General features: G+C 36.7%; 1 protein-coding gene across 9 annotated transcripts in view; it reads left to right on the top strand.

Moving 5' to 3' along the window:
• Window positions 1–18,633, top strand: part of CCDC18 (coiled-coil domain containing 18) — a 173,212-nt gene that overhangs the window by 23,032 nt on the left and 131,547 nt on the right. For all 9 annotated transcript variants that reach the window (XM_070786090.1, XM_070786089.1, XM_070786084.1 and 6 more), the window contains 4 exons: window positions 8,587–8,683; window positions 10,172–10,293; window positions 11,717–12,008; window positions 15,049–15,173. In XM_070786090.1, the coding sequence (XP_070642191.1) occupies window positions 8,587–8,683; window positions 10,172–10,293; window positions 11,717–12,008; window positions 15,049–15,173 (636 nt within the window). The remainder of the gene's footprint in view (window positions 1–8,586; window positions 8,684–10,171; window positions 10,294–11,716; window positions 12,009–15,048; window positions 15,174–18,633) is intronic.

Raw genomic sequence — 18,633 nt, 5'->3', positions numbered from 1 at the left:
CCATTACTCTAGGAGGTGGGTCATAGAGGATCTTGCTTTGATTTATGTCATCGAGTGTTCTGCTTATGTTTTCCTCTAAGAGTTTTATAGTTTCTGGTCTTACATGTAGGTCTTTAACCCACTTTGAGTTTATCTTTGTGTGTGGTGTTAGGAAGTGTTTTAATTTCATTCTTTTACATGTAGCTGTCCAGTTTACCCAGCACCATTTGTTGAAGAGGCTGTCTTTGCCCCATTGTATATTCTTGCCTCCTTTGTCAAAAATAAGGTACCCATAGGTGCATGGGTTTATTTCTGGGCTTTCTATCTTGTTCCATTGCTCTATATTTCTGTTTTTGTGCCAGTACCATACTGTCTTGATGACTGTAGCTCTGTAGTATAACCTGAAGTCAGGAAGCTTGATTCCTCCAGCTCCATTCTTCTTTCTCAAGACTGCTTTTGCTGTTCAGGGTCTTCTGTGTTTCCATATAACTTGTGAAATTTTTTGTTCTAGTTCTGTGAAAAATGCCATTGGTATTTTGATAGGGATTGCATTGAATCTGTAGATTGTGTTTGGTAGTATAGTCATTTTCACAATATTGGTTCTTCCTACCAAGGAACATGGAATATCCCTCCATCTGCTTATGTCATCTTTGATTTCTTTCATTAGTGTCTTATAGTTTTCTGTGTACAATTCTTTCATCTAGAAAAATGGTACTGAAGAATTTATTTACAGGACAACAGTGGAAAAGCAGACAGAGAACAGACTTACTGACATGGGGAGAGGGGAGGAGAGGGTGAGATAAATGGAAAGAGTAACATGGAAACTTATATTACCATATGTAAAATAGATAGTCAATGGGAATTTGCTGTATGGCTCAGGAAACTCAAACATGACTTTGTATCAACCTAGAGGGGTGGGGTGGGAAGGGAGACAGGAGGGAGTTTCAAAAGGGAGGGGATATATGTATACCTATATCATATAGGCTGATTCATGTTGAGGTTTGACAGAAAACAGCAAAATTCTGTAAAGCAATTATCCTTCAATTAAAAATTAATTTAAAAAATGATGATGATTAGAAGAAACATTTCCATTATGGCTCACAGTAGCTAAAATGAAAAAGACTCACAGTATCAAGTTTTTAATGTTGTAGAGCAACTGAATTTTAATATATTTCTAGCAGGAGTATAAATTCATAGACCAGTTTGGAAAACTGTTTACCAATGTCTACTAAATTTAAATGTAAGTCACCCTATGATCCAGAATCCATTCTAACAGAAGTGAAGGCCTATATCTATCAAAAATATGTGCAAGGGTGCTCAAAGTAGCTGTATTCATAATTACTAAGTGTTCATTAATAGTAGAATCAATAAATATATTCACATTATGAAATATATGCATTAGTGAAAAATATCAACTATAGCTGTTTAACAACAGAGATAACACAGATATAATGTTAAGCAAAGGAAGCCAGATGCAAAAGAATACTGTGTATTTACTTAAGAAATCAAAAATGGGCAAAATGAATGTGATGTTAAAAGTCCAAATAGTGCTTACCATTTTGAATAAAAAGTATTGACTGAGAGGGTGCATATGGAAGCTTTTTGGGTGCTAGAAATGTTCTGTATTTGATCTGGATAGTAGTTATGTGGGTACATAGGTAAGAATTTATGCTTTTGAATTGTGAATCAATCCTAAAGAAAATCAACCTGAATATTCACTGAAAGGACTGTAGCTGAAGCTGCAGTACTTTGGCCACCTAATCCGAAGAGCCAACTCATTGGAGAAGATCCTGATGCTGGGAAAGATTGAAGGCAAAAGAAGAGGGTGGCAGAAGATGAGAGGGTTAGATAGCATCAGTGACTCATTGGACATGAATTTGAGCAAACTCTGGGAGATAGTGGAAGACAGAGGAGCCTGACATGCTATAGTCCATGGGTCCCAAAGAGTTGGAGATGATTTAATACTGAAAAAACAACATTTATATACAAATTCATTCACTTAAGATGAGCACTTTTATTTTAATGAAAAATTAAAATAGAAACTATATGTTAAATGTAAAAAAATCTACAGAAGAATAGGTACAGTCTTAATGGAAGTTTAAAAATGTGCTCAATATTTGTTTTAATCAGGTATGGCAAGATACACAGACATGGAAATGGCTATCCTGAAGGAAGTTTTTATACTCAAATTACTAGAAATAGGAGACATGACATGTCATGTAGAGGGGATCATACAGGGAAGTTTAAGTATGAAGGTGTTTAGAAGACAGAGGGAGTAGGGAGAAAAACATGAACAAGAGATTTTACTGTGATTTCTGTGGGAAGAAATGGTTGAGGTTGAGTATTCAACCTTCAGATTGGCTAGTATGAATAATCTCGGTAGGCTGGCATGTAAGGCTGTCTTGAGTTGTCTGATACCTGGTCCTGGGGTGATTAGGACAGGAGACTATTGGCCTGGAGCGTGACAGCCAGATAGAGGAATGGAGGGTAGGCTCTGGGTTGCTTAGTTTGTATATGAAAGGTGCACCCCCATGTGCATAGTCTACTAACCACTGAGAATTGGCTAGTGCTGGGAGGGCCAGTGTTCATAGGGTCAGTAAGACAACAGATGTCAAAACATCAGACTAAAATGATAATACAATGGAGAAAATAATAAAACTTCTTTGAAAGTCTTAAGAGAAGATCTAACTAATGAGGTATATACCATTTTTCTGTAAGGGAACCCAACATAAAGGTATCAGTTTTCTCCCAATAATTTATATGTTCAATACAATACCAACCAGTATCCTAACAAGTTTTGATAAAAGTTAATGAACCGACCCTAAAAATTGTGTGGAAGAACCAAAGTTCAAGGACAAATAAGGCACTTTTGAAGCTGTAGGCCAAGGCAGAGAACATGTCTATAGATAAGCAAGACTTCTAAAGTTATACTAATTAAGTCAATATGATATTTGTATATGTGTGCTTGCTAAGACACTTCAGTTGTGTCCGACTCTTTGTGAACCTAAGGACTATAGCCCCCCAGGCTCCATGGCTACTGTCCATGGGATTCTCCAGGCAAGAATACTAGAATGGGTTGCCATACCCTCCTCCAGGGGCTCTTCCCAATCCAGGAATTGAATCCCTATCTCATTATGTTTCCTGCATTGGCAGTCAAGTTCTTTACCACTAGTGCCACCTGGGAAACTCGATATTGGTATAGGTATAAACAGAAGGTTAGTCGTACAGGACAAAGACCCTTAAGCAAAAACACATATGGTGAAATCTTGTTATGTAATAAGTGGCATTACAAATCAGGACAAAGGATGGATGAATCAATAATTTAGGTACTGGACAAACTGACATCAAGTGTTTCATTTGTGATATAGTGAGAAGGGTATAGCACCAGTTATGTGGTGTGCCTCTCAAGAATGAATAGCCTGAAACTAGTTATGAGGAAACATCAGACAAGCTTAGCTTAGTCTTCTGTAAAACAACTGTTTATTCTTGAAAAATGTCAGAGTCATGAAGGACTAAGAAAAACTGAGAAGATGTTCCAGATTAAGACTAAAGAGACATGATAACTTAAAGCAATAAGTGATCCTGGATCAGAAAAAAGAAAATTCCATAAAGAAATGATTGGAATAATTAATAACATTTATATATAGTTGGACCATAAAGAAGGCTGAGCACCGAAGAATTGATACTTTCAAATTGTGGTGCTGGAGAAGACTCTTGAGAGTCTCTTGGACAGTAAGGAGATCAAATCAATCAGTTCTAAAGGAAATCAACCCTGAATATTCATTGGAAGGACTGTTGCTTAAGCTCCAATACCCTGGCTATATGATGTGAAGAGATAACTCTTTAGAAAAGACCCTGATTCTGGGAAAGCAGGAGGAGAAGTGGGCAACAGAATATGAGATGATTGGATGGCATCACTGACTCATTGCACATAAGTTTGAGCAAACTCCAGGAGATAGGGAGATAGGGAAAGATAGGGAAGCTAGGCATGCTTCATTTCCTGGGGTTGCAAAGAGTGGGACAGACTTAGTGACTGAGTAACAACATAGTATCAATTTTAGATTTCTTAAATTTGATAGTTACTTATGGTTATATGAAACAATCTTCATGTTCTTAGAAGACATGTGCTGAAGTATTTAGGACTGAAGTTTATTAATTACTCCAGAATATATAGTTCAGTGCAAAAATATCTCTCAAATGAGAGACATAAAGCAGTGGTAGCAGATGGACAAAAATCCACATTAAGGGGTTACTGATTTAAAATTTTAAAAACAAAAACTTCAGAAAATGATGCTGGATGAATTGATTATTGATTAAAAAATTAAAATAGATTGCTCATACAATACCTGCATTAAAAAAAAATTCCAGATGTATTAAAGGCCCAATTGTGAAAAGGAGAACTATTAGAAAAAATATAAGGGAATCTTTTCTATGTTGTATCACGGTAGGGAAGGATGTTTTAAAATGAAAGCCAGAAAACATAAACATTACAGGAAGAGATTGCTGTTGTTCCGACACTAAGTCATGTCTTAGTGCAGCATGCCAGGCCTCCCTCACTATCTACTGGCGTTTGCCCAAGTTCACTTTCTTTGAATCAGTGATTCTATCCAACCGTCTCATCCTCTGCCACCCTCTTCTTCTTTTGCCTTCTATCTTTCCCAGCATCAGGGTCTTTTCCAGTGAGTCGGCTCTTCGCATCAGGTGGCCAAAGTATTGGAGCTTCAGCTTCAGTCTTTCCAATGAATGTTCAGGGTTGATTTTCTTTAGGACTGACTGGTTTGATCTCCTTGGAGTCCAAGGGATTCTTCAGAGTCTTCTCCAGCACCACAGTTCAAAAGCATAAATTCTTCAGCGCTCAGCCTATTTTATTGTCCAACTGTCACATCCCTGCATGACTGTCGGAAAGATCACAGCTTTGACTATACGGACCGTTGTCGGCAAAATGATGTCTTTGCTTTTTAAATATGGTGCCTAGGTTTGTCATAGTTTTCCTTTTAAGAAGCAAGCAGCTTCTAATTTCATGGCTGCAGTCACCATCTGCAGTGATTTTGGAGCCCGAGAAGAGGAAATCTGCCACTGCTTCTACTATTTCCCCTTCTATTTTCCATGAAGTGATTGAGCCAGGTGCCATGATCTTAGTTTTTTTTAAATGTTGAGTCTTAAGCCAGCTTTTTCACTCTTCTCTTTCACCCTCATCAAGAAGCTCTTTAGTTCCTCTTTGCTTTCTGCATAAGGGTGGTGTCATCTGCATATCTAAGGTTATTGATAGTCTCAGCAGTCTTGACTCCAGCTTGTAACTCATCTAGCCCAGCATTTTGCATGATATATTCTGCATATGTTTAATAAGCAGGATGACAATATACAGCCTTTTAATACTCCTTTCCCAATTTTAAACTGGTCAATTGTTCCATGTAAGGTTCTAACTGTTGCTTCTTGACTCGCATACAGGTTTCTCAGGAGGCAAGAGGGATGGCATGGGGTAGGGGATATACAGTAATAAAAGACAAAGATTCTGAAGAGATAAAGGATAGGAAGTTCAAATGGCTAATGAAACATGAAAGTTGCTTAACCTTACTGTCATCAAAAATGTTAATTAAAATTATAGTAAGTTTATAAAGCTACAGTCATTTCACACTGTTATTTAATTGATTGGCAAAAGTTTTAAATTTGATAGTAACTACAGTAACTTACTGAACATTTATTGTGTATAAATGCTTCTAAGTGCTTCTGGTGTGTAACTTACTTATTTCTCATACTGTCATATGAGATTGATAATACTCTGCATAAATAGATGAGGAAACTGAATTAGAAGTTAAAGTCACCCCATTAGAAAGTGGTAGAGGGAGAATTTGAACCCAAGTAACTGACTCTAGGCCCCAGGGAATTGAATACCATGCCAGATATAGTAGTGTAAAGTGGTTATTTAGAAAGATTATGGAAACAAGTTACGTTTCAAGTAATCTGTGAGATCTTGGGCAAGTTACTGAACCTCTCATTTTCTGATTTTGGGCACCTACTTTTTTTTCTTTTAATACTAAGAAGGTTTAAAAAATTATTTATATTTTTGGTTGTGCTGGATCTTCGTTGCTGCAAGGCAACTGTCTCTAGTTTGCGGAGAACAGGGTGGGGGCTATTCTAGTCGCAGTGTGTAGGCTACTCATTGTGGTGCCTTCTCTTGTTTCTACACACAGGCTCTAGGTGCACAGTCTGTAGGTGCACAGGCTGAGTAATTGCAGACAGAGGAGCCTGACAGGCTACAGTCCATAGGGTGCAAAGAATCGGACACAACTGAACTGACTTATCACACACGTGGGCCTCCAGTGTGCTTAGGTTTCAACAAACTCTCATACCTATTGCCAAGGAGCTACGCACCACAGATGTTCATTGCAATACTGTATTAACTGGAAACAACCTTAGTGCCTAGCAACTAAAAAAATGGATGAACAAATTATACTATTTTTATACCACACAATAGTATATAGTAGATTTATTTAAAAATGAACTATAGTCACAGGGGTGAACATACACAGATCTTAATGATAATTAATAAAAGTAGTCTATAGAAGGATGTATATATACATTGTGGTACCATTCATATGAAGTATTAAAAACATGGAAAAAAGCCTAGAAGGGATGGGGTGGCAGGTGGGAGGGAGATTCTGGAGGGAAGGGACATATGTATACCTATGGCTGATTCAGGTTGGTGTATGGCAGAAACCAACACAATATTATAAAACAATTATCCTCCAGATAAAAATAAATTTAAAAGAAACATGGAAAAGAAAGTACAGTCCTTCATTGAATGTAAGATTACACAGATTTTAAGGTGTACCGTTATTTTCAGTTCAGTTCAGTCGCTCAGTTGCGTCCGACTCTTTGTGACCCCATGAATTGCAGCACGCCAGGCCTCCCTGTCCATCTCCAACTCCCGGAGTTCACCCAAACTCATGTCCATTGAGTCGGTTATTTTAGTAATCATTAAAAAATACCACCATGAAACTATGGTATGCCATCAGAATTAAAATAACCTACCAGTTTAAGAGGTGTTAAAAATGTGAAAACAGTGTGCCTCTTCAAATAGATAAGCTGTGATGTATTGTTTGTGGTTTTTTTGGTTAACCTATGAATATACAAAATGTATAATAATAAAAAGTTAGACTAGTGTTACCTCTGTGGTAGAAGTCAGGGTAATGGGATTTGGAGGGGAATACACAGGATTGTCAACTCTAATGTCTGTGATATTTTCTTTGCTTAAGATAAAGGCTACATTAAATACAGTGAAGAGTTTAAGATTCATAAAAGTTGGGTTGAGAATACATGGGTTTATTTATCCATTCTTTTCTGTGTGGCTGAAAATGTTAAACCCTTTTTAAAGAAATTGTTGGTAAGGAAGAGTAGTTAAGTATAAAGTGGATAAGTTTGGCTTGAAAGATGACAGAGGAAAGCACATATCTGTGAAGGTTTTTGTTTGAGAAATGCTGCAGGTATCCTTTGCTCTCTGAATTCTAGCTATATCAATGAAGGAATAGAATATATTCTCTTAGATTTTCAAATAAATGCCCCCTTTTTTTTAAATCTGAAACTTTGATCTAAGTAGATAGCTCAGATAATCTGCAGTTGCTCTCCAAATTTAAGAACCTCTTATATTCAGGAAGTAAGAGATACTTTATTTTTTCTCTCTCTTTTAGAAAACACATTTTATCTTTTAAAATATTTTTTTGGCCATGCCATGTGGCATGTGGGATCTTAGTTCCTCCAACAAGAGATCAAACTCGTGCCCTCTGGCATTGGAAACACAGAATCTTAACCATTGGGCTATCGGGAAAGTCCTGTGAGATACTTTAACTCGAATTTGTAAGCCCATAGAGAAGACTCTGAAAATATAAAAATAAAAGTTCCTGAAAGGGAGGAACTAAGATCTAGAGTATAGACAAAGGAATTCACTTTGGATAAGAGAAGAGTTGCTAACTTTAAAATAATGGGATTAAAAATAGGTTTGAATATAGAAAAAATTTTAGATATGGGTGTGAAATTGACCAAATGCCAGCCCAGTAGTCTCAGTTCAGTGTGAGAGATATGAGGAAAGGTCAGAATCAACTGAGAGGTGAGACAACGTGGTTGTCGGTGGTTGGATTTTGTTGTTAAGATTTTGTATCTTATATCAGTAGAAGTTACTGTCATTTGAAATACATTTTTAAAAATTACTTGGCCTTTGCAAAGATTACAAGATTTACTGAGTATTTTTAATATACTAGACCATGGACTGTTTCTGTAATACCTGAATTTTGAGATCTATCATACAGCCTCAGGCTACTTCCTAATCTCTCTTTTCCAGATAGGAAAAAAAATTGCCAACACATAAAAATGTTTCAAAGTTTATAAGTATTTTATGTTCTGTTTTGTTTTTCATGTAGATATCTTATATTGATGAAATTATTGTAGTCTAATCTTCATTTTTCATTTTAAGTCTTATACTCATTTTTTTTAACAGAGAAATCTGCTTCTCTCTAATTATTCCTTATAATTAAATACAGGTTACTTTGGAACTTAAGTACACAAGTACAGAGCATTCTTTACTTTTATTAATTATCCGTTTTTTAATTTTAGAGCTGAACGACAAAGGAATGAAGCACTATATAATGCTGAAGAGCTAAGTAAAGCTTTCCAACATTATAAAGAAAAAGTGGCTGAAAAACTGGAAAAGGTAAGAGGCAATTGTGCAAATTCAGTGTTTTGTATTGTCCGTATTCTGAAAATAAAGATAGACATAGAATATCTTTATTTATAGTTAAAGCAAGGAGTAATTTTTATGATCTCACTCATAATAATTGAAATAAAGAATGTATAATGATTAGTTAATATAATATTTACAGTCTTATAATGAGCATTAACTTTCTTATCCAAAGAAGGAAAAGAATGGAGATAAGAGAACAAACAAAATATAGAGAAAGATGAGTGAATAGTTTGGAGCTATAGAAGTAAAAGCAGGAAATTTGTTCCCATTACCTCAGTGAAAATGAAGGCAGAGTAGATTATGTAGCCTTTAATTGGTCTCTCTAGGTATAACACCCTGAGAGGGGCTCCACTTCTGTCTCAGAGGAAGGTTCCTTGAACAGGTTCTACATAGTAATATAGGGTTTAATTATGTTCATTGAATATATTCAAGTAATACCACATGACAATAAACCTGTTTGGAGGGAGCCCATGTTGGACATTCAGAAAAATTCTTTATATCCTTAACTAATATTTATAAATTCTGTTCAAAGAAAGGTAGAAAGGGAAGAAATATTAACAATTAAAAGAATTAAGATTCCATTAGATTCTGAAGTTTTAAGTGTGAATTAATAAGATCACTGTTTTGAAAGCCTTGGAAAAGGTCCCTTTGGGAAAGAAATACCGTAGAAAGGATTTTTTTTTTTTGGCCACACCACATGGCTTGTGGGATCTCAGTTCCCCGACCAGGGGTTGAACCCAGGCCTCTTGGCAGAGATATCATGGACTCCTAACCACAGAACTGCCAGGGAATTTTTAATAAGGTAATCTGGAAGGGGAGGTAGAATCCTTAGTATGAAGAATATCCTCCTCGAGAGGGAGGACCAAAGAGAGGAAAATGGAAGAGATGAGTTTTTTCACATGTCTCCTCAGGATGGTTGATTTCACAACTGCTCAGCATAGCCCTAGAATCTAACAAAGGAATTGGGGCTAATCTGTCCAGTCCTCTACTCTCACTCCTCAAATCTGGCTGCTTGACTTTTTATATCTTTTAAGTTTGGGGCTGTGATTCCATTGGGAGTATTCTGCGGCTAAAATTTCAAAAATTGCTTCTCTGCAACATTTGCCTTTTGTAACTTAATGTTACTAAAGTTAGTAACATTAGCTTTTAGTAACAATGTAGCTTGCCTTGTCAAGTTGCTTTCCTTGTCCAGGTAAGACCAGAACAATTCTGCTTATAGGTAATAGTGCTATTGTCCCTCTCTTGAAGTTGTTAACTATTTATGGATAGGTGTTAATATTCCCCCTCTCTGTTCTTTATTGCTAGAAGTTCACTTTCTTCCTTTCACTACAAGGCTGGGGACTTAAACTTGTGGAGTACTTACTCCATTCTCCTGTTTTTTTCTGAAATCACGCATTTGAAATGGCTAAAACTTATGACCACATTAGTATGTTGACTTAAAACAGATTATTGTTTTAGGTTCAAGCTGAAGAAGAAATATTAGAGAAAAATCTAATTAATTGTGAAAAAGAAAATAAAAGGCTACAGGAAAAGTGTGGTCTGTATAAAAATGAACTTGAAATTCTAAAAGAGAAATTAAGGTACAGTATCCTATTATAGAAAAAAGATTTTTTTGTGTGGAAGTAGAAGTAGCAGCAGAGTAAAACCTGAAACATTTGAAAATAGAATATTTTGTATTCTGTAATTATGGCTTTAAATTATCTAGAAAGATAGGCATTCATAACTAAGATTGTTTTCTACTTATAAGGTTCAGGTTATCAATGAATAAAACGTGTGTTGATGTTAACATACTTAAATAGAGTAGTATGATCAACATTTTGTCTTGCATACATATAGAAAAAATTAACAGAGACCTAATGTCTTTGGAAGGAAAGTTATGACCAACCTAGATAGCATATTAGAAAGCAGAGACATTACTTTGCCAACAAAGGTCTGTCTAGTCAAGGTTATGGTTTTTCCAGTGGTCATGTATGGATGTGAGAGTTGGACTGTGAAGAAAGCTGAGTGCTAAAGAATTGATACTTTTGAACTGTGGTGTTGGAGAAGACTCTTGAGAGTCCCATTGACTGCAAGGAGATCCAACCAGTCCATCCTAAAGGAGACCAGTCCTGGGTATTCATTGGAAGGACTGATGCTAAAGCTGAAACTCCGATACTTTGGCGACCTCATGCGAAGAGTTGACTCATTGGAAAAGACTCTGATGCTGGGAGGGATTGGGGGCAGGAGGAGAAGGGGACGACAGAGGATGAGATGGCTGGATGGCATCACCAACCCTATGGAGATAAGTTTGAGTGAACTCCGGGAGTTGGTGGTGGACAGGGAGGCTTGGCGTGCTGATTCATGGGGTCACAAAGAGTTGGACACAACTGAGCGACTGAACTGAACTGAATGTCCTTGTAATGTGGCCACATCAGCTAGTTAGTAGAATATATATTCTTCAGATTAGGAGAAATCACCTAGTTTAACATTGTAATTTCAAGATGTAAAAAATGTGAAAAAGGGAACTGATGAAATTCAGTTACAGTTCTAAAATTAGGTTGTTCTAATGTTTGACGTGTTTATATATATTAAAAAATAATGCTGATAATAATCTTATTAATAGTTAATTAGATTTTACCTTTTAGAGTTCATGATTTTTCCTTATACTTTCTAAAACTTGATGCTGCAAAATATCGTGTTAGGACTTAAGAGTTACTCTCCTGTCATACACTTTTTAAAAGGGAGCTGAAATGCCTCCAAAATAGTGGAGTTATTCTGTCCAATTACTGTGAAACACTGGGCAAGTTTCATTTTTCTTTGCCTCATTTTCCTTATCTTTAATCAGGGAGTAACAATAGTACCAGCCACATAAAGTTGTGAGTGCCTAACATGCAGAAGATAGGCACTCAGTAAATGTGAGTAGGTTTCAGGATTAAGCTTTAAAATATCATAAAAGTGAGATTGATTAACATGATTATTGAAAGTGAATGTTTAATTTTCATTTTTATGCTTTTTTCTTCATAGGCAGTTAAAAGAAGAAAATAATAATGGGAAAGAAAAATTAAGGATCATGGCAGTGAAAAATTCAGAAGTCATGGCACAACTAACTGAATCTAGACAAAGTATTCTGAAGCTAGAGAGTGACTTAGAGGACAAAGATGAAATACTTAGAGAAAAATTTTCTCTAATGAATGAAAACCGAGAATTAAAAGTTCGTATTGCAACACAGAATGAGAGACTGGATTTGTGTCAGCAGGAAATAGAAAGTTCGAGGGTAGAACTGAGAAGTTTGGAAAAAATTATGTCCCAGTTGCCTGTAAGTATGTGACAAGGAAAATTTTACCTAAGTGCTTTATAAGAGATCATGATTTTGTTGTTGCTTTATTACCTTCCATTGTTTTCCTTATATACCTGCTTTCAGTCATCAGTTCTTTCTATCTCATCCTTTTTTCTTTTCTGAACTTACCTTTCTACTGTTCTACCCTGTCTCAATCTCTCTTATGCCATGTATAAGAATGCCATCAAATTTTTAAAAACAGTTTTATTAAAGGAACTTTTATATACCACAATATTCACCTATTTTAAGTATACTATTCAATGATTTTAGGTAAATCTATAAGTATGGAAATAATCATCACAATCCCGTTTTCATATATTTCTATCCCCCAAAGGCCCCTTGTGCCCATTTATAATTAGTCTCAGTACTGTGATGCTGTGAAAGATTGAAGGCAGGAGGAGAAAGGGGACACAGAGGATGAGATGATTGGATGGCATCATTGACTCAATGGACAAAAGTTTGAGCAAACTCCAGGAGGTCATACCCTGGAGAAGGAAATAGCAACCCACTCCAGTATTCTTGCCTGAAAAATCCCATGGACAGAGGAGCCTGATGGACACAGTCCATGGGGTTGCACAGACATGGGGTCGGGTACAGCTTAGCATCTGAACAACAACCCATCCCCACTCCGAGGGGATCCACTCTTCTGCCTCTAGAGATTTGTCTTTTCTGGACATTTCATATAACTGAATTATATAATATGTGGTCTTTTGCATTCTTAATGTTTTTGAGGATCTTTCATTGTGATATGTATCAGTATTTCATTTCTTTCTGTTGTTTAATACTATTCCTTTGTATGGATCTGCCACATTTATTCATTCACCAATAGGAGGACGTTTGGGTTTTTTCCACTTTTGGACTGTTATAAATGATGCTGTTTTGAGCATTTGCTTACAAGTCTCCATCCACAGATTTCTCTTGAGTAGATACCTAGAAGTAGATTTGCTGAGTCATGTGGTAAATTTATGCCAAATTGTTTTCCAAAGTGGCTGCACCACTTTAATTCTCACCAGCAATATATGAGGATTTCTGTTTTTCTGCATCTTCAGTTCAGTTCAGTTCAGTCGCTCAGTCCTGTCCGACTCTTTGTGACCCCATGAATCTCAGCACACCAGGCCTCCCTGTCCATCACCAACTCCCGGAGTTCACCCAAAATCGTGCATCAAGTGGGTGATGCCATCCAGCCATCTCATCCTCTGTCGTCCCCTTCTCCTCCTGCCCCCAATCCCTCCCAGCATCAGGGTCTTTTCCAATGAGTCAACTCTTCGCATGAGGTCGCCAAAGTACTGGAGTTTCAGCTTTAGCATCAGTCCTTCCAGTGAATACCCAGGACTGATCTCCTTTAGGATGGACTGGTTGGATCTCCTTGCAGTCAATGGGACTCTCAAGAGTCTTCTCCAACACCACAGTTCAAAAGCATCAATTCTTCGGTGCTCAGCTTTCTTCATAGTCCAACTCTCACATCCATACATGACCACTGGAAAAACCATAGCCTTGACTAGACAGACCTTTGTTGGCAAAGTAATATCTCTGCTTTTGAATGTGCTATCTAGGTTGGTCATAACTTTCCTTCCAAGCAGTAAGCGTCTTTTAATTTCATGGCTGCAGTCACCATCTGCAGTGACTTTGGAGCCCCCAAAAATAAAGACTGACACTGTTTCCACTCTTTCCCCATCTATTTCCCGTGAAGTGATAGCCAACATTTATTCTTGTCTGTCTTTGATTACAGCCATATTAATGAGTATTAATTGATATCACATTGTGGTTTTAATTTTCATTTCCGTGTTGACTGTTGAACAGCTTTTCATATACCTTTTAGAATTGTTTTTATGGTAGCATGTGGCCACCTTTTCTCTGAGTTATAGATATGACCATATTTATAAATGAGGTTAGGAAGAAAAGTATACTTGTATCAGAAATTTGTTATTGATAGGTGTAAAATAAAGGTGAGATCAGAAGAAAAGGTATAGATAAATGTGTCATGGTTGGTTTTACATATGAATGGATGGTACATTTTTATCAGTTTTAAACTGTCATGGATTTAGGATGCTGAAAGATGCCTTAGTAATCATTCAATTCAATACCATCATTTTATTGGTAAAGAAATGTACCCAAGGAAATAAATAATTTATCCTGTTAGTGAGTGGCAGAATTAAAACCAGAACATAGAATTCTTGGTTTCCATCCCCCTGAAATATCTACTTTCCTAGGATGCTGATTATTTGCTTAAATTTTTAATTGTACTGATTACTTGTAAAATTTGGTAATAATAAAATACAGTAGCATTCATTTTAAATTGATGCTTTCATTTGACTTAATATGAAGAATTACCTGATATGTGGTTCTGAGAGTCAAGTGGTAATACATGCTTGATATACTATATAACATGGTTTGGAAATGTGAATTTAGAAAAATTTTTCTATTCCTAAAAAGTGTGATTTGGTTATAGTTTGAAGGTAGTAGTCATTAAGTGCTTACCTTGCCCTTTTAATAACTAATTTTCAAAATTCTCTATTCAGAACATACAGCATACATACAGAGATCAATATAGTACATTTGCTAAATCTGGGAAATGTTTTGGTATCTACTGCAGAATAAAATCTTTTAGGGAGATAAAACCTCATTATATATTTTGTTAATCCCGATTCACTTCTCTCCCCAGAGGTAGCCACTGTTCTGAAATTCATATGTATTCTTCTTGTCCATATTTTAAATATTGCCCCATATAGATATATCCAGGAAAAAAAATAGAGTTTAGTGCATTTTTGAAAATTCTATATATGCCTCTCTTGCTTTTCATTCCATGTTATGAAATATCTCCATAATGATTTATATAATGGAGATTTAACTATTATAGTTTTCCCATTAATATTTTATAATGTGTAATAAATTTATATATTCTATTGATGACTGTTAGGTTATTTCTGTGCATGAAATTTTTCAGACTTGAAGTTCTGCATAAAAAATGATTATGTCATAGGTATTATAAGTTTATATATCTTTGTTTTTAAACTTGCAGTTAAAAAGAGAAATATTTGGTTTTAAATCACCTCTTTCTAAGCACCAGATGAGCAGTTTGTCAAATAAGCAAGACAGTTACATTGGCTGCTGTGAGACAAATAAAATGGTGATTTCGGAATTGAGGTATGGTTTTCAGATCCTGAAGTTGTAGCAAATACAATGTTTTTAAAAAATTGGAATTAAGATCTTTGATTAAATTGAAAAATATGCAGAGAAAGCTAGAGAATGTTTTAACAAATATCTATATTTCCACATGAGTTTGAGCAAGCCTGGGAATTGGTGGTAGACAGGGAAGCCTGACATGCTGTAGTCCATGGGGTCGCAAAGAGTCGGACAGGACTGTTAGACTGAACTGAACTGAACTGAACTGGTATTTCCACGATGAAGGTTGATTCTTCTTAACATTTTTTGATACTTTTTTTCAAATCTGTTTCTTTAAATGAAAAGTAAAACATTACAGGATGGATAATTCCCTTAATCCTTAACACTAGACCCATTCTCCTCCTAATTATCTGCTATCATGAGTTGGGTATCTACTCTTCAGTTCATTTGTGCATGTTTACACTCATATGCATAAATATGCTGTTTTTATATTGTTTGTAATTTTGCTTTTTCACTTAGCATCATTTTAAAATTCTTCCATGTTGAGGTAGGTAGGTGGAATGATTGTTCAATGGATGGATTAGTATTGTTAGTCTAGTTTTAATAGAAGTGTAAGAGTCTATCTTATAACTTCATCACAATGTATCTGTTCCTTTATTTATATAGTTACCTTACAGTAAGTCTCCTACATACAGTCAAGTTCCATTCCAAGAGTGTGTTCTTAAGTCCAACAAAGTTAACCTAGGTACCCAACTAATACAATCTGTTATATAATATATATATTTTATATATATATAAACTATAATAGGTTTATAATACTTTTCACACAAATAATACATAAAAAAACAAACACAAAAAAGAAAAAAATTTAATCTTACAGTACAGTAACTTGAAAAGTACAGTAGCACAGTACAATAGTTGGCATACAGAGGTCGGTATCAAGTGAACAGGCAAGATGAGTCACTAACTGAAGGAGGGAGAGGTGGGAGATGGTAGAGTTGAAAGATCATCAGCAATAGAAGATGGAAGGCAAGCTGCAATTTCACTCACGTCTGACATTGATGGCACAGGTTCTTGTTCCTTGCTGGATTCAGTTCTACCTCTTGAAAAAAATGTTTCAGTGATATCTGGGTAGTAACTCTTTTTTTCTCATCATAAATGACACAGTAGCACTGGATTGCATTCTGAACAGCTGCTGCCATCTTCATGTACTGTTCTACATTTGGGTCCTGTGCCTTAAAAACTAACAGTGCCTCCCCAAATAAAATTCCCTTGCCATTTCCTGCATCGTGAATCTCTTTAGTTCTTCAGTTACTTCTTCTTCCCCTTGTATCTCGTTGTACTTTCTCTGAGCCTCCAATTCCATCAGGTCTTCAGTGAAGTTGTCCTCTTGTAGATATAGCTGTAGGTTCTTGCTGAGGTCATTAAGTTGCTGAAGACCTCTTTGGACTCCTCATCCACCTTCTCAAATCCACAAAAATTGTGAACAAACTGTGGGCAAAGGTTCTTCCAACCCCCATTCATAATAACAGCCATTAAGTCACACCAAGCAAAGTCATTGCTTTTTATGGCCTATCCAATGACTCCCAGTGTTAGTCACTCAATCGTGTTCAATTCTTTGCAGCCCCATGAACTATAGCCCGCCAGGCTCCTCTGTCCATGGAATTCTCCAAACAAGAATACTGAAGCGGGTACCCATTCCCTTCTCCAGGGGATCGTCCCAACCCAGGGATCAAACCCAGGTCTCCCATAGTGCAGGCAGATTCTCTACTATCTGAGCCTTCAGGGAAACCCTTATGACCTATAGTCACTGTTTTTTATGTTACAGTCCTTCCAAAATTGGAGCAAGGTTGTTCCTGATTTGTCATTCACCTTTACTGTTTGATGAAAAAAGTCTGACATAAATAATATTTCTTGAAAGTCTCTATAACTCCCTGGTCCTTAGGTTGGATGAGCAATGTAGTGTTTGTTGGCAGATGCACTACTTTGATGTTAGGATGATAGCTGCCCATGAATGGGGAATGGCCTGGAGCATTGTTAAGCAGCAAAAGAATATTGAATGGACATCCTTCTTCAAGCAAAACCATCCTGGAAAACAGTGTGTATAACCCAGGCTTTAGGGTTAGTCTTCCACAGAACAGGAAGAGAACCCTTGGCTATGTTTTTAAGGGCTCTTGAGTTCTATGAATAATGAACTGAGAGACTTCAGCTTCATATCGCTAAAAGTGTTACCCCTAAATAGTAGTTATCTTATCCTTTGCTGCTTTTATAGTTTGCCATCAACATTTCCTCCTCACTGACGTAACTTCGGTTTGGCATTCTCTTCCAGTACAGTCTTGTCTCATCCACATTAAAAACCATCTTGGGTAAATACATGCCTTCATCAATAATTTCTCAGAAGCGTTTCAGGAAATTCCTGGGTAGCTACCATATCTGCATTCACTGCCTCACCACTTACTTTTACCTTGTGAAAATTGGCTCTAGCCTTGAATTGGTGAAGCCAGCCATGACTGGCTTTTAAAGATGTGCCCAATAGTGGCTCAGATGGTAAAGCGTCTGCCTACAATGTGGGAAACCTGGGTTTGATCCCTGGGTCAGAAAGATCCTCTGGAGAAGGAAATGGCAACCCACTCCAGTACTCTTGCCTGGAAAATCTCATGGATGGAGGAGCCTGGTAGGCTACAGCCCATGGGGTAGCAAGAGTCAGACACAACTTAGTGACTTCACTTTCACTTTTTTTGCTGTGTTAAAGTCTTTATAAAGGCTTTTAGCTTTTTCTTGAATCAGCATTAAACTGAGCAGGCCTTGACACTGATGCTTATCTTGGCCTCCACACACCAAGAAGTCTTTCTATCTCTTCCATCACTTTTCCATGCTTCTTTCATATTATTGTCGACATCATCAGCACAGTGGACTTCCGTTCCATAACTGTCCATTTTCTTTGGAATTGTGCCAGTGGTTGAGCGATTCATGTTACAAGAACTAGCGATGTCTCCCATCTTTTTGACTCCACTTTAAATTATTTTCACTTTTGTTTCCAACATCATCACTTGGAGCTTCTTAACACCGATATCACCACTGCTTTTACACTTGTTTCTGGACATCCTGAGCTTGAAATAAAGATAATGTACTACCATACTCTATTCAGTACTATACAGTAAAGGATACAAAAGCACAACCCCTTGTAAGAGGATGCACACACACGACAGTGCACTAGACATGTCAACTAACTTGTGATTGGACATGAGAATGCACATTCGCATCTTTGTAAGTTGGCAACTTGAGGGAGACTTACTGTATGTATAGTTTTCGTCTGTTAAAAATAATGCTGTGAGGTATATATACATGTTTCCTGTATAATATGTGAGAGTTTCCCTAGCAGATGTTTCTAAAAGTAGAATTGCTGGGTTGTAGGGTGGGTACTTGCCGGGAGAATCCCAGGGATGGCGGAGCCTGGTGGGCTGCTGTCTATGGGGTTGCA

This window comes from Bos indicus, chromosome 3 (assembly GCF_029378745.1).
Source record: "Bos indicus isolate NIAB-ARS_2022 breed Sahiwal x Tharparkar chromosome 3, NIAB-ARS_B.indTharparkar_mat_pri_1.0, whole genome shotgun sequence".
NCBI classification, from domain to species: Eukaryota; Metazoa; Chordata; class Mammalia; order Artiodactyla; family Bovidae; genus Bos; species Bos indicus.
Note: the sequence above shows the minus strand (reverse complement) of the source record. Positions and strands in the feature narration are given on the sequence as shown.